At 41.8% G+C, this 15795-nt stretch overlaps 1 protein-coding gene across 4 annotated transcripts in view; it reads right to left on the bottom strand.

Moving 5' to 3' along the window:
- Positions 1–15795, bottom strand: part of RGS7 (regulator of G protein signaling 7) — a 289476-nt gene that overhangs the window by 32344 nt on the left and 241337 nt on the right. For all 4 annotated transcript variants that reach the window (XM_054576712.1, XM_054576713.1, XM_054576711.1 and 1 more), the window contains 3 exons: positions 12449–12513; positions 11555–11631; positions 11364–11445 (listed from right to left, as the gene is read on the bottom strand). In XM_054576712.1, coding sequence (XP_054432687.1) covers positions 11364–11445; positions 11555–11631; positions 12449–12513 — 224 coding nt within the window. The remainder of the gene's footprint in view (positions 1–11363; positions 11446–11554; positions 11632–12448; positions 12514–15795) is intronic.

Genomic DNA, 15795 nt, shown 5'->3' with positions numbered 1-15795 from the left:
TTTGCCTCCCTTAAGACAGACAGCAATGTCCTAGCTAGATGGTCCCAGCTCTTAATGTCTTTCTGAGCTTTTATACTATTTTATGTCATTTTTAGACTGGCTGTGCCTTCTTCCTATCAGCTGTCACTTTTTGCTGCTCTTGGTGTCCTTGCCTCCAGCGCTACCCCGTCAGCCTCTAATTTATCATTCGGGTTCTGACAGCAGCCAGACCTGACAAATATCACTTTAACATGGTGTCTCACATTTTAGCAAATGGACCACCCAAAGCACAGCAGTTAAGAGTGTGGGAGTCTGACACTCCCCTTGTCTTAGACTTTCAGAGTTGATCTCTTGGCTGAGTTTTCGAGAGAATGAGATTTTTGGATACGTGAGGTAGGACGAATAAAAACTGATAAATGACATGTAGACAAGTTCTCATTATAGCTTTTGGAACGCTTATCAGGACATAAATATTATCCTCGTTAATTAAGTGGAACAGGGTAGATGACATCAACCATTTCTGTGAAATTCTAGTTTATGCAGGGATGACATGAAGAATGGGAACAGGAAATTCATCCTGTGCCTGTGTCTGGCGGGGGGGGAGGGGGCGCAGCCTTCCCAGGTGGCATCTCCCGCAGTGGGAGAAATACTCCTTTCATAGCAAATACTCCTTTCATAGCGGTGATACAGAGGCACAGTCAAGCGTGCCTCTGTATCACCACTGACTCCTCTCTTTCCCTCACTTCCTACATTTGATTCATCAGCAAGTCTTATGAACTTGACCTCCAAACACATCCCAAATTGATCTGCTTCCCCCCATGCTCACTGCTGCCACCCAGCCGCTTCTGTCTTCCACCTGACTCTCAGAGCGGCCTTCGGAGATGTCTCCATCGTTCCTTTCTCGCTCGGCCCACGTCGGCCCCAAGTTATTCTCTGCACAACGGCGGCCGGAGCGACCTTTTAGAACTACAGCCACCTCCTCACTCTCCTCTTCAAACTTAGGCATTTGTCATCAGCCTACTTAGGCTAAAGGCAAGCCCTGTGCCGTGTTCTACAAGGTGCGACACGGACGGCCTGTCTACCTTCCCGACCCCACCGGTACGTCTTTGCCTTTGCTCCTGCCTCTCCAACCTCACCGGCCTTCGTTCCGTTCCTTTGCCCTCACGGCCTGGAGAGCTCCTGCTTGAAAGAGTTCCCAGTCCCTCCCAATCAAATCGCCCTGTTTTTGTTTTTATAATAGAGCTTACCTCCACGCGGAATGGCCTTATATATCGGTTTGTTTATTGTGTCTTTCTCCACCAGAAGGTAAACGCCTCAACTATAGGAACCTTGCTGGTCTTTTTACCTATTTGTGCCAGAAACTACAATTTCCTGATACCTAGTAGGTATTTAATGAACATGTACTAAATGAATAAACAAATGAGAGAAATTATAGATTTTACATAACAGTTCTTTCTGAACCCTCATTAAAAATACAAATGGTTTTATTTACTGTTTCCGGTGTATGTGTGATGGGCGCATGCGCTTGAGGACACTGCTATGTATAACAACCTCCTGGCCAACTGGTCAAAACCTGTCATTATTATTACACATTTATTCAACATGAAACAAATGATCTAGCTCTCCAGTTAGGCTTAAAGGAAACATTTCTGGCACAGAAAGATTTCACTCTAATGTTTTTTACCTTTCAATATAACTAGTCCATTGCTTGATAAGTATAAATGGCTGATAGCAGACTGCTTTCAGATTTTATGGGAATCGGCTACTTAGAAAGCAGCAGAACACTGGGCACTTTAAGAAGCTCAGCTCTAGAGAATACAAGATAAGGAAGAAGAAAGCTCCTCTGTCCCTGCCTCTGTCGTTTTGTTTCAGGCTGTCTCCAGCTGACCCACACACATCTAAGGACGAACGAAGTTCTGTCCTGGGCCTCTTCCCCACCTGGATGAGCAAGGACACAGCAGACTTAAGATCCAACCACTGATCTACACAACACGACAGCAGGTCTCATGCATCAGCTTCTGGTTTTCTAAAAACACATGGGTTTTAACACTAGTGAGTCATCTCATCTATGAATACAGGTTGTCTTTTCATTTGTTTTTCTCTCATTTAATTTCTTTCATCCGTGCTTTGTAGCTTTTAATATACAAGTCTTCTACCTCCTTAATTAGGCTTAAGTGTTTTATTTATTTTTTTTTGTGCTATTGTAAATGAGACTGTTTTCCTCATTTCCTTTCGGATAGTTCATTGTTAGAGACTGAAGCCCTTGCACAGCGCTGGTAGGAATGCGAAGTGGTGGCACCACTGTCGAAAACAGTATGGAGGTTCCTCAGATAATTAAAAACAGGACGACTGCGTGACCCAGAAATCCCAGGACAGGGCATTTATACACACGAATGGAAATCACAATTTTGAAGATTATTAGCACTCCTGTATTCACTGAAGCATTATTCACAATAGCCAAACTGTGGAAACAACGAAAATGCCCAGGGACAGAAGACTGGAGAAATAAACTGTGGTGTACACGTAAAATGGAATACTAGTCAGCCTTCAAAAAGGAGCAAACGCTGTAATATGTGACAACATGGATGAACCTTATGAATGTTATGCTAAGTGAAATAAGCCAGTCAGAGAAAGATACACACTGCATGATTACCCTTTGACGTGGCATCTACAGCTGCCAAATTCAGAGAATCAAAGGGGGAAAGGCTGTTGCCAGAAGCTGAGGGGAGGGGGACCACAGAGTTGCTAATGAACAGGTATAACGTCTGAATTAACGAACATGAATAAGCTCCAGAGATCTGATCCCATGTTAACTATTTTGCCACAGTAAAAATCATAGAAAAAACAAAGTATGTGAGTTGTAGACACAGACTGAAAAAAGCTTAATTTCCAAAGGACTCAATGTGTTCTGTATTGCTCTGTATTGTGGAATTAAAGATTCAAACCCCTATAAAAATTGCCTTCAAGACGTAAAGCAATAAAAGTTATATAAAGATAATAATAATGGCTCTTAAATCGTGGACAACTTTGTCGTTTTCCAACCATAGCCATTACATATTTTGATTTTCATAAGCATTCTATTAAATATACAGGTCAGCCACTATGAACCTAATTTTTACTGAACCATAAATATCAAAGATTTGCCCATTGGAGGACAGTATAAATAGTATCAGGTCAAACTCAGCAATGAATTCATTATTTCTTCTAAACCTTCTACACCAAGAGTCATTCAGCCTTAGCTTGAATGCACTTTTCCCCTAAAATAACCCCATTTCAGGCACATTTAGAATGTAGAAAATCTTGGAATAAGTCGCCTTAAAGGATTATGTCACTGTTTAAAATGTTACTAACAAAACAACATGATTGCAAAATAGTTAAGATTGGGGGCTGCATTTTCTTGAAAGAGTGCAGCACCCTATCCAACCCTTCTCTTACCCAGCAACGGTGACAGTAATAGTACCAGACTCACTGTTGTACGAAATAACATGTGTAAGAAGTTAGCATTGCTTCTGACACCGAGAGTACAAGAAGCCCATGTGAGCTGCTAATTCGAAAGAACATAAGCACCCGTGTGTGCACTGCAATGTGGAAGCAGCCCAGATGTCCACTGTTTACTCTCTTTCTCTGTCTACATTTACAGGATGCCCTGTGGACCCTTTCCACGGGCAAATAGAACTTTACTTCTTCCTTGGTAGCAGTGATCCACGGCACAGCCTTCTGGGTAGCACATCAGAGCTGGAGGCTGCACTTCCCTCCTGACACCGCCCCAGGCCCCGGGGGAGGATGCAAGACACCAGCAGTACTGGAGATCAATATTCCCTGCCCTCTTCTCTCAGAACTGGCTGTTGGCCTTCGGGGCCTCACTCCCAGCACCGCCCAGCCATCGCCCACAGGCTCACAAGAGCAGAAAAAACAGAGCAGACATCGAGTGCATCATTGCAGAAAGTTGCCAACCCATAGGCTATAGAAGCGCCCACTTAATAACAGGGAAAGCAGTTTTTATTCTCTGTCTGCCCCTGGCTCACACAAATAGCATCAGATATTACATAATAATAGGACAGTGTATCTCCAAATCTATTCAAGGATGAAAAGAACAGGCAGAGGATAAAAGACATAGCCAGGAAAAGAGAACAATTTCACTCGTTGAGGCTCAAGAGACCCACGTTATCAAAATATTTTCAATCTAAAGGAACAGATCAGAATGACAGGCAGAAAGGCTGTTCTTTTTTTTTTTCCCCTCCATAACACAAAAGAAGATTTAAATGGGGACAAACACATTCTGGATTTTCTAGAACAGTTAAAGAAGTAAGGAACAAGATGACAGACTGCCGACAGGGAAGGCGGCGCCATGAGCTGGGCTTAAAGACACAAACCTGCATCATCCCTGTTGGCTCCAACACAGTTTCTGTCTCATGGACACCGCCCAGCGGACAATTCCAAAACTTACAATAGGAGTATCATGGGGACCTTTCCAGGAAGGTATTAGGACATAGATTAAAGTTCTGCTGCTATGTAAATGTGACACCTGACTGACACCTTCACTTGGACAGAGTGATTTGGGAAGGACTGTGGGAGCGCCTAGGGCTCATGGGAGGGGCCCTGGTGCTCGGTCACCGGTCACCGCCAGAGCCCGGCAGGAAGGACTCTGCAGAGCTCCAGGGTTGCAAGAGCCCCTCCCCCGAACTTCCTCTTCCCCTCTGCCAGTTCCCCTCCTCTGTCTCTGGTTCTGCATGTGTACATTATTGCAAGTAGATTGAAATCCCTTTCTTTTCTTGAATAAATCCTATTTTGGATTTATCCCTAGTCAATTCTATTTTTCTGGGTCAAACAAGTTCCAAATGAGTACATCAAATCACGCCTGCAGATTATACATGCAGTGTGAAATGAAAGGTACCTGCACCCTTCCATCTATGGAAAACTATTCCCGCGGTATCAACCAGACTCTGACCTGGGTATTTCCAGGTTTGACGCCTGTCGCACTTACACAGGATGGTCCAAATGAGGACTCTTTCCTAGCAGCCTAGCAAGGCTGATGATAGCTAGTGGTCTCTCCAAGATGCTGTGACGATGGAGGCATACTGCCTTTTCCTTGCCTCAGAGATCAAGCAGATGTGTGAGGCACCGTAGACCATCTAACAAATGAAAAGTTCAATTCATTGAGGCGGGGCAGGATAAGCCGCCCCAGATTGTACCACGTTGGCATGTGGATTATTTAGAGCTGAAGATGGTCAGAGCCCAGCAGACTCAAGAAGGGCTTTGTACCTCCCTCTGAATTTCCAAAAACAAAATACAACAACAAAAAAAAAACAACCCCAAAAACCCTTAGATCAGGAATCTGTACCAGGAAGAAATTTACTACCAAAAATAACTTGTTATATGCAAAAGACATGTGCATGGCATGGCAAATACTTGTCTACCAAACTTGTGCCCTTCTTAACTTCCTGAAAATTCCTCACATCCCTTACCCACTTTTCCTTTTCTCAGAACTCTGTGCAAGCCCCAATTACCTGACTGCCCAAGCGTCTCATGTTTTTATTGGATTCTTGCATGTACAGAATTACGGGTTTTTTTTTCTCCTGTTAACTTCCTTATGTTGATTTGCTTATTAGACCAGTCAAAGACCCTAGAGGGCAAGAAGGGAAAAGTTTTCCACTCTCTACATCATCATTCCACTAATTCAAAATTAAAAAAAAAAAAGTTGGGGAGAACAAATCTGGCCCTGATGCAATAAAATATCCTGATGTGCATTATAAAGTGACAAAAAAAGACTGCATGCTGTTTAATGAAGACACTGTGGCATTGCGGAGCAAAAGTTTCTTACTTTTTTAGTCAAAAGTAAGAATTTGACTCTTATCTGTATGGTAGTCAACAAAACTCAACAGGAGAGCCATGCTTTCTCCTGTTTATGAATGAAGGACAACCATTATCAGCCCTATGAGGTCTCTGTAAAGGATAAGCAATCTGATGAATGTAAAAAGCTTCTGTAACTAGAAACTGCAATAAAGGTTCTAATCAATGTCCTTATTGTCACTGATATTAACCGCGTGCATTGTTGTTCTCTTATTTTTGGAGAGAGGACTCCTGCGGCATGTATTTCACGTGGCTCAGATGAAAAATGTACATCTGATTGGGCACAGCTTGAACAGCCAAGTCCCTGGAGTGCGGGGACAATGCCAGAAATTAACGAGCTTCGTGAGCGCTGACAAAGCTCTCTTGGCTCAGATCTGGTCACTGATGCTTCGTTGGTTCAAATGTCACAGCCCAGTGACAGAAAAACCTGTGTGCTTTTTATTTTTTTCCGCTACCATTTATCCCCCTTTTACTCTCCGCTTTCCCCTGCAATCACCACACTGCTGTCCATGAGTCCTTTCTCCTTTTTGCTCGAACCCTCCACCCCCAACCGCCCCCTCCCAAGAGCTGTCAGCTCTGACTATGAGTCTGTTTCTCTTTTGCTTGTTAGTTCAGCTTGTTCATCATATGATATTTGTTTCTCTGACTGGCTTATTTCACGTAGCATAATGTTCTTCAGGTCTACCCATGTTGTTGCAAAGGGTAAAGTTTTCTTCTTCTTTTTTATGGCTGAGTAGTATTCCAATGTATAAATGCCCCATAGTTGTTCTATCCACTCATCTACTGATGGACCCTGGGCTGCTCTGGTACCTTGGCGATTGTAAATAATGCTTCAGTGAACACAGGGGTGCTTATGTTCTTTTGAATTAGTGTTTTGGGGTTCTTCAGATAAATTCCCAGAAATGGAAAAGCAGTCTCATTTTTAATTTTTTGAGGTATCTCCATACTGTTTTCCAGTGGCTACACCAATTTGCATTCCTACCAACAGTGCCAAAGGGTTCTCTTTTCTCTACATCCTTGCCAGCACTTGCTATTTATTGATGTATTGATGGCAGCCATTCTAACAGCTATGAGATGGTATCTCATTGTGGTTTTAATTTTTATTTCTCTGATGATTGGTGACATTGAGCATTTTTTCATGTTTTTTGGCCATCTGTATGTCCTCTTTGGAGAAGTGTCTATTCAGGTCCTTTGCCTATTTAATTACATTGCTTTTTCTGGAGTTGAGTTCTATAAGTTCTGTATAAATTTTGGATATTATACCTTTATCAGATGGATATTATACCCTTACCAAATGTTTTGGTGAATATGTTCTCCTATTCAGTGGGTTGTCTTTTTATTTTGTTGATAGTTTCCTTTGCTGTGCGAAAAATTTTTAGTTTGATGTAGTCTCATTTGTATATTTTTTTCTTTTGTTTCCCTTGCCTGAGGAGATAGATAAAATATTGCTACAAGCAATGTCTGAGATTTTACTACCTATGTTTCCTTCTAGAATATTTATGGTTTCAGGTCTAACATTTAACTCTAATACATTTTGAATTTATTTTTGTGTGTGGCATAAGAAGGTGGCCTAGTTTCATTATCCTGCACGTATCTGTCCAATTTTCCCAACACCATTTATTGACTAAAATCCAAGTTGTTTAAGTATAATATTTGTTTCTTTAAATTACATACATGTCTATTGTCTTGTGGCATATCCAAAGTTTTGATTACATGTAGCCAACCATTTTTTTTTTTCCTGGAGAGTATACATACCATAAGGGACTTTTATACATACCATAAGGGACTTTTTTTTTTTTGCATTTATAGAATATTGCTATAGTTTATTTTTTCTTAATTCATAGGATAAGCAAAAGCAAAATTTTAAGTCGATATAAATGGATAGATATGCACCCAGTATCTTCCAAAAGTAGCAAGATTTTGAAAATGGAAGTTTCAGCTAAGGTATAATTTAGGCCAAGCAGTAGAAAATTTTAAATAGAAGTTCAAGGATCAGATAATCCTTAACCCTCTTAGCCACCCATGAAAAACCTTCAGCCAACTTTACACTTAAGGACAGAACATTCAACTCCTTTCCCATAAGAACAAGGATAAGGCACAAATGTCTGCTCTTGCCGGTTCTACCAACATTGTGCCGGAGGCACAAAGAGATGCAGTAGACAATCCTTAAACCCCTCTAATTTTGGAGGTGAGTGGGCAGAGTGAATGCATCAAGAGCCAGACATTAGCAGGGGCTGTGCGGGAGAGGTCTTCTGAGAGCCCTGCCTCCTCTCTGCCCAAGACAGGAGAGAAGAGCTTTAAGGGGGTCCTGAGGCTTCAACACACACCTCCTCAGCGTGAGGGACACAGCAGATCGGTGGGAGCACCACCTTCGGACAACCAGCACAAGAGGCTGCTGACCTGGTCCGTGGCACCGCAAAGGAGGGTTGAAGTTTGGAAAGCGAGTGCAGTCCTAGGGTTCACTGGGGCAGAGAACAGGGGCTTCTAGGGGGCCGGCTGCAGCGGGGGGTCTCCTCAGGTTCTGGTCGAGGAGGGCTTCCTGGAAGCATGATGACACAGCAAGGAAAACAGTAGATATTGCCGGACCCCTAGGGGCTGAGGAAGAACTGGCCAAATCAGAGATCCATTGACCTGAATCAAAGTTAGCTGCCAGCAAGGAATGCCCAGGGACAGGGGTGTGGTCAGGAAAGGGCCTTTTACTAAAGCACCCACGAGATAAAGGGGCTGCACACCAGGCCAAGCCCAGAGAGTACCAACATTCAATGATCAGAGGAGGCAGATCAGCTAACAAGCTACTGCTCCCAGCTTGTCCAGCCCCCTTCCTCTCCATCCCTGGACGTGCCAGAAACCATGGTTAAAGAGGTGGGAATTAGGAGCAAAGATACTCGATGGGAAGAGTCAGAAGAAACCAACAACTGCCTCTTTCCTCACCTGTAGAACCAGGGAAAAAGAAGCCTCAGTTTTAAATTAGGTTTGCAATTTGGCTATGTCTTGGAACAGTTATTTAATCAATACTACATTTGGGACTTACTGCAGCCCCGCTCGCTGAAATGGGACCAGAGTCATAGCCCACACACGTTTTTGGATCATATGGTTCAGGAGAACTGGCATTGCAGAGTGGACTCAAAGAGGGAACAATTTCCTCAAATAAAGTTACTTTACAGTCACTGGCATATACCATACCATTTTCATTCAGCATGTTTAAGTCACACCCTCCCTATACTGGGTAGCTTTCCATATTTAAGAAAAAGGTCTCTGCTCTCTTAAGTCTTTTTTCTCCCCTCAGGATAATCATAACTAACCGATTACTCAAGTCAGTCCTGTACTTCCCAGAGCACTATATGCATCCCTCTGTTACAGAGCTCATCATGGTGCTGGCTAGATAATTATCCAGTTAAGTCTCCATTCCACTCACTTCTCGTCTAGAAATTCTCAATCACATGAATAGTGTTTTATCACTTTGTATCTTTAACCTGTAATGCAGCCAGCTTCTATAAATCCTGCTTTAAAGATATATTAGTTGAATGAATTGATAAGGTACACCTACATTATTTTTCAGTGAAAATCAAAGAAATATAATGCCTTTATTCCACTTACTGCATGCCCAAAATTCTCTATTTATTGTATATTTAGAAAAATATCTTCCACAGACCCAATGAAATCTTATGATGTACTTGTTTGTTTAAGGTGCACATTCAATTTATGATTGTGTCTCAAAATAATATGTGGGGTGTTCACATTCCAGGAGTATAACCAATCCTTAAGAAAAAGAATTCTGAATTTTTCTAATTTTCTAAGATGTATTTATGTTCAGCTAGGAGAAACCATGGGCAGGATTTCCCAGCACAACACTCACGGGGAGAAAAATATTTCTATTATGAAGTATTAGCTTGATCCTTCAGAGAGATCAGAAAACATTTCTGCAAGTCATTTTCATGGGATTCCACTTTTTACCACTCTGATTGTGTCCAAATGCATCCGCCACAGGTGGCAAAGAAAACTGAGCTCACTGAATGAAACAGAAAACCAAGAAATAGGCTCCATTATATTCTGTTTCAAGGTCATGACTGTAGAGGGTACAAAGACACACGATGAAAGAGCCAGCAGATTTTCTGCAAGGACGGACCTGACGTTATGCAAATAAAGTTCGTTTTTATCTGCTGATATTACCGTTGTAATATCAGCACTGTTGTATCCTTGTGGCCAGAGATTTTCTTGGGCTCATTACTCCTGTGACATGCCCTCCATTTTACTTTTAAAATAGTTTTATCTAAGCTTAAAAAAAATACACTACCTTTGAGCAGTCTTCCAGAAAAACTGAGCACTGCGCAGCGGAGGGGAGCGGGCCCACGGGGGAGCCCGCTCGCCATGAAAGCCGAGCGAGGCCAGCGGGGGGCCACAGAGACCAGACCTCTGTGGGGACGTGCGCCGACCAGTTTCTAGAGACTGCTTAAAACAAACAACACGCAAAGTCCTGCTTCGTAGCCTTGCAATGCTCATGCGTGTGACCTCGGAATCCTTCTTCACTGTCGGCAGGGAAACTCAAGGCGAATTTTGAGTGGGAAAGCCAGTTAAGTCTCAGTTCTAATCTGTTGCGAATTCAAAAGAAAGACTCAACAAAGAATTTAACAACTGCACTGCCATCTGAAATGGAAATACATGTATATAAAAACAGATTTTTGGAAGACAAGCCAATTTTGGCCAGAACCTGAAGATACTGATAGTTGAGAGGACAATCCTCGGGTATTCTCAATCTTGATTTGTCTGATGCTGTGGACCTGTTATCTATTTTAATAATGCTTATGTAAATATCATTCTCTAATGCCTTATCTGTATTTCAAGAAATATGTAGATGACAAAGACACAGCATCAAAATAGGAATATGTGAGATGAGACATGCTTTCTTATGAATGCTCATGAACATGGTTTAATTCCTTACACAGAGTTTTCTGGTATTACTCAAGGCCATTCATTATGTGTTATACTGAGACACATGGTTTGACATTACTGTGTAAGAAAAACAGCTAAGCTACTGTATGTAGGTCCAAGTTACATGAGTAATAGTATGAGCTGATTTGAGTCTGAGCCATCTAAGATCTCCATGAAATCTGACATCCAAAGCTGGTTATTAACAGGTTTAAAAAAAAATAGGGGAGGAACAAAATTTTGACTTACACTTTTATTATAAATCCAGAAAAATATAAAGAGTAAGCCATACTAAACTGCTTTGTGGCAGCCTTTTTTCCTCAAATGTTTAAAATTATCAAGCAACTCAAATGCCGAGAGTGAGTAAGCCAGTGACGTTATGGTGGAAGGAAAATGCAGTTTTTATATTCAATTTTATATTGAATTTATATTCAAATAAATTGAATACTACATTACTGAACTCTGATCACCTTATGGAAAAGTGGCAATCTTTTCTTAACTAGTTTACACAGACTTTGGGAGAAATTATGGGGTTAGCACATTCCTCCTTCATTGTCCAAAGTCTGCGATTATGAACTGGAGACCACGTTGGGGGCACATTTTCTTACCACGGGTCGGTGCACGTCCCAGAACGCTCTCTCTTGGCTATCAAGGATTTTCCTTTCAATTTTGTCTCTCTTCTTGTCCACTCTGTCAACATCGTAACAAAGAAGGATGCATACTGTTAATTGTAGTGCCTTCTCTCTGAACAAAAGGCCACAACTTGAACCGATCTTCCAAAAGACTCACAAGGACTCACTTTGCTTGTGCTTCCGCCTGCATGAAAATGAACTCCCACTTCCGGGCGAAGGCTCTCTGCAGCCTGGCCAGGCTCTCCTGGAAGACACAGAGCAGGTGAAGACATCCAGGCGTTCATCTTCACTACCCCTGTCTCGTTCACCTACCATACGTGCTTATCAAGAAAACAAATACAGATTTTCTAACGTAGTACATGCCCTCTGGTCTGAACAGGTCATGGTCACTGAAGCCAGCATTAAGTCATCGAGAAAAACAGGGAAACCTATTACAAATACTGATTTTTACGAATAATGGACTTTAAAGACCACAACTCAAAATCATTTAAAAAAGTGCTCAAGACTTTCCTGTACTCACTTGGCTGTGTTTACAACTGATTCAGTCAGTCTAGCCAGTTCTTGACAATATTGTAAATAATGGGCCTACTGCCCATTTCTAGGCAGTGTTTCAAATTCAGCAAATCACAACATAGCGATTACCTGAACATATTACATCAGATTAATTGTACTTGCTGACGGTGTTGAGCTTGAAAGTTTTGCGAAAACCATTTTACCATTATAAATGTTTTTTAATTCTCTATGTTTGGATATCTTCAGGATATATAAGTATATATCTGAAGTTTTTACACTTAAGCCAATTTTTGCAAATCAAATATACTTCCCCCTTCTACTCTGAGTTTGTGTATTGAGAATTTCATCATCTTCAATGAGAGTGAAAGCAAGCAAGCAAGTCAGAGATTTATTAAGTCTTATGCTACATGATTCCTTGGAAATCTGACACTTAACAGCCATGAATGAAGAAAGTTAACCCCGTGCCCAGAAATGACCATAGGCCTTTTTCCTGGTCATTTTATGACTTTTTTTTTTTTTTTTGGTGCCAGAATGTCCTTAGTACTCACAGCTTCATAGTCTGCTAGCTCCAGCCTTGCCTTATTCTGCATTGTTCTCTTGCAGAGGTAAACCGCTGAAAGGGGAAAAAAAAATCAATCATATCCTGTCTGCTTATTAACACTGAGGCACTAAAAATAAAAATATAGCATTAGAAATCAAGACATATTGGTTTTGTCACTCTTTTCCAAAAGGCGTAATTTCCTTTATTTACCTTTTTTTAGATAAAAATAATTTGTAACAGTATCGCTAAAATTCAAACAGAGTGGTTTTTATGGTATTCACAAGAAAATAAACAAGTTTAGAAAATTGGTAACCACTTCTTTATTTTTATTAAATAGCTGCCACAATTTTTGCTTCCTCGAAACATGAGGAAAAGATAAAGCCTTTTAAATAATACATCAGATGACCTTAAACACCTAGATGTACGAATAACACCGTTTTGTACCCAGGAATTGCATGAAGAGAGGATCATTGTTGGCACATTCGATTATTTCCGTATTCTACTGCCAGCTGAAACAATCTATTAATGGAAAGCCTTTCTTGGCATCTTCTTTACGTCATTTCTTAAGGGCCAATCATTAATCGTTTTGTCACTAGAAGAGTGTACCATCTTACCTAACTACAACACAACCACCTACTAATCTGTTTTCCGGAGGACCGAGTCTCCCTGGCTGCCCGAGAAAGTCCATCTGGGTGGCAGATGTACAGAATGGATGACAGATGGAGAAAGGACGGTGACAACAGCATGGCCACCACGCAGTTATCTCAGCAGCACCAGTGACTCTCAATGATATCAAGACACACAGAGCCCTCTGGTCCAGTTCCAATGACCAGAATATCTTGATCATTTTCCATAATATATGATACTTGAGTCTCATAAAATTCCATATATGCGCTATCTGTTCTAGAGGCTGAATAAATCCACTGGATGAGGACTGTCTACATTTACTCTTGGTTGGCCTAGTGCTGGGGGGTGCCTTGTAAATAGCAGCTTTGTACGAAGCTGTACCCCACACTGTTTTTGATCACGAAGTTCAGCTGGTGTCACTGAGGAAGTATCTTACACAGAAAACCTGAGGCCACTGCAAACATTGGTGCTATTTGCTCAAGGTCCCTGCTAAGGTTTCCTGTATGAAGGTCAAGGCAAAGGAGAGCCAGCCATGGAATGGGGCTCACATCACCGCAAACGCTAAGAACCAAAGGTGGAATTTTAGAACATGTCTTTCTACAACCTATCATGGTAACTGCTTTTCTACACATAGTAGTTTTCAAACTGCTGATTTTCACAATCACTAATTTTCCAAGTTAGTAAAAACTAAACTTTGAAAAACAGAATGACATGATGTGTTAACATTCTGATGGCTACACTTTGTGCTGGCTCTTGAAAAATCTCTTATGGTAGAGGCCGCTGTGATTGCAACAAGTATCTAAAATGTTTTAGGCAGTTGATAAGAGAGATTGTAGCGTATACACAGTATTCCTGAGGGTGTCTCTTCATGAGGAAAAGATTGAATCTACTTAAATATCTAATTAAATAATTTCCACTTTCCTGTAGAATTACCTTTAATCAAATTTGCAGCCCAAGCCAAGTGTTCAGTCAGCCCTCCTGACCTCCTCCTGCATCGGCCTCCACCTGCTTTATTGATTCTGGCCATTTAATTGAATCTTTGTTCTTTTCTATATAAGATCCCTTTTGAAAACTGTATTTCTGAACTCATGAGATACACTAATGAATAAAAGCAAAAGGAGGGCAATTTTTTTTAGAGGACTCTTCACTAGGACGTTACGCATCTTTTACGACAGCCGTTTGTCCTGTAACACAATTTTCTTTAATTCCCTAAGAAACAGAATGAAGGTGTGGACAGGCTGCACAAAGAATACAGTAGTTATTTCACATGTATTTGTGGAATGAGTGAATGAATAAATAAATAGGATATGTTCAGAAGGACGTCTTTAGACGTCAAATTAACTCAAGTGATTTCTACGAGTCTCTTTGGTAAAGCAGAGAAAAGGCTGGGCTGCTAGAGTAGGAAGCACTCAGATACTGTTAAAAGTAGACACAGGAATCAAAATGGTGGAGAAGTGAGTGGAAGTCACATGGACCTCCTCCCCAGACCAACCTGGAATTACAACTAAATTGTGGAGAAATCACCTGGAACAAACAACTGAGCAATAGCAAGAGAGGAGCCTTATAACCTCGGAGACAAAATCAGCTTCTGTCAGCTAAAGCGCAACCTGACTGGTAAAAGGAGTGCTGTAGAGACTCAAGAAGGCGGGCCGGGCGCCCATGGGCAGCAGCACCAGATGGATATTGAAATGGCCAGTTGGATCCCCCTGAGAAGAGTGGGGTCTAAACCAAAAGCTGGGATCTCTAGCCCACAGCACCAGAGCCCAAAAAGCACACAGATAACAGCAGCTGCAAAAAGTGGCAGGGTTGCTCTCTGCCAGAGACAGGTGGCTGGAGACACAAAGCCATTTAAAGAGCCAACACATAAATTTTTATTTGCAGCCACTTACCCTGGTCTCCAGCAAAGCCGGGGGCAGAGTGGGCTAGAGACACCTGAGGAGAGACTGGGGAAGGAGGCTTTGGGGAGAGAACTGAGAGAGTAGCTGGCGGGATCTGGGTGCTGACTCATATCCCATACGGCAGCAGCCATATTGCCCAGGCAGACCACGCCCCTGAGCAGCGGCAGTGTGAGAGGACCCAATAACCCTGCCCCCCAGGAGGGACTCCACCCCTCCCTGAGCTGTCTAAGGCAGCCTGCTGAGTGCAGAGTAACTAGATTAACAGCTGAAGGAGACAGCCACAGACAGTAGATTCCTGGGAAGTCTCGAACAGACTGCCTAAGGTCAGACAGGGTCAACATCTGACATCATCAGAGGCAGATTCAGAAAAAAAAACAAAAACCCCCCAGCAGTCTCCTACCCTACAAATTCACACCGCAAAGTCAGGAAATCAAGATAGATCAATTTAAGAAGCAGAAGCAAAAAAGGAGAGTCTCATAAATAATGGGAAGACAAAGAAATACCCCTCACTTGAAGGGAAAGGAGGAATCCCCACAAAGAGAACTCAATGAAATAGAGGTAAGTAAACTATCAGATACTGAGTTCCAATGGTTCTAAGAAGCTCAATGAGCTCAGTGAGCTCACAGAGAATTACAAAAAACTACAGGGAAACTATGAGGAACTTACTGCAAACTATATCAGCATGAAAAAGGACATAGAAACTATCAATAAGAGACAAGAAGAAATGAAGAATTCAATTTCTGAATTGAAGAATGCAGTAGAAGGAATCAAAAGCAGGCTAGATGAAGCCGAGGATCAAATCAGCCTGCTGAAAGACAAGGTAGAAAAA

The sequence above is a fragment of the Pteronotus mesoamericanus genome, unplaced genomic scaffold (genome assembly GCF_021234165.1).
Source record: "Pteronotus mesoamericanus isolate MK-2021 breed Mesoamerican mustached bat unplaced genomic scaffold, CSHL_Meso_final contig_347, whole genome shotgun sequence".
Lineage (NCBI taxonomy): Eukaryota > Metazoa > Chordata > Mammalia > Chiroptera > Mormoopidae > Pteronotus > Pteronotus mesoamericanus.
The sequence above is the reverse complement of the archived record's forward strand: the minus strand, read 5'-3'. Positions and strand labels throughout refer to the sequence as shown.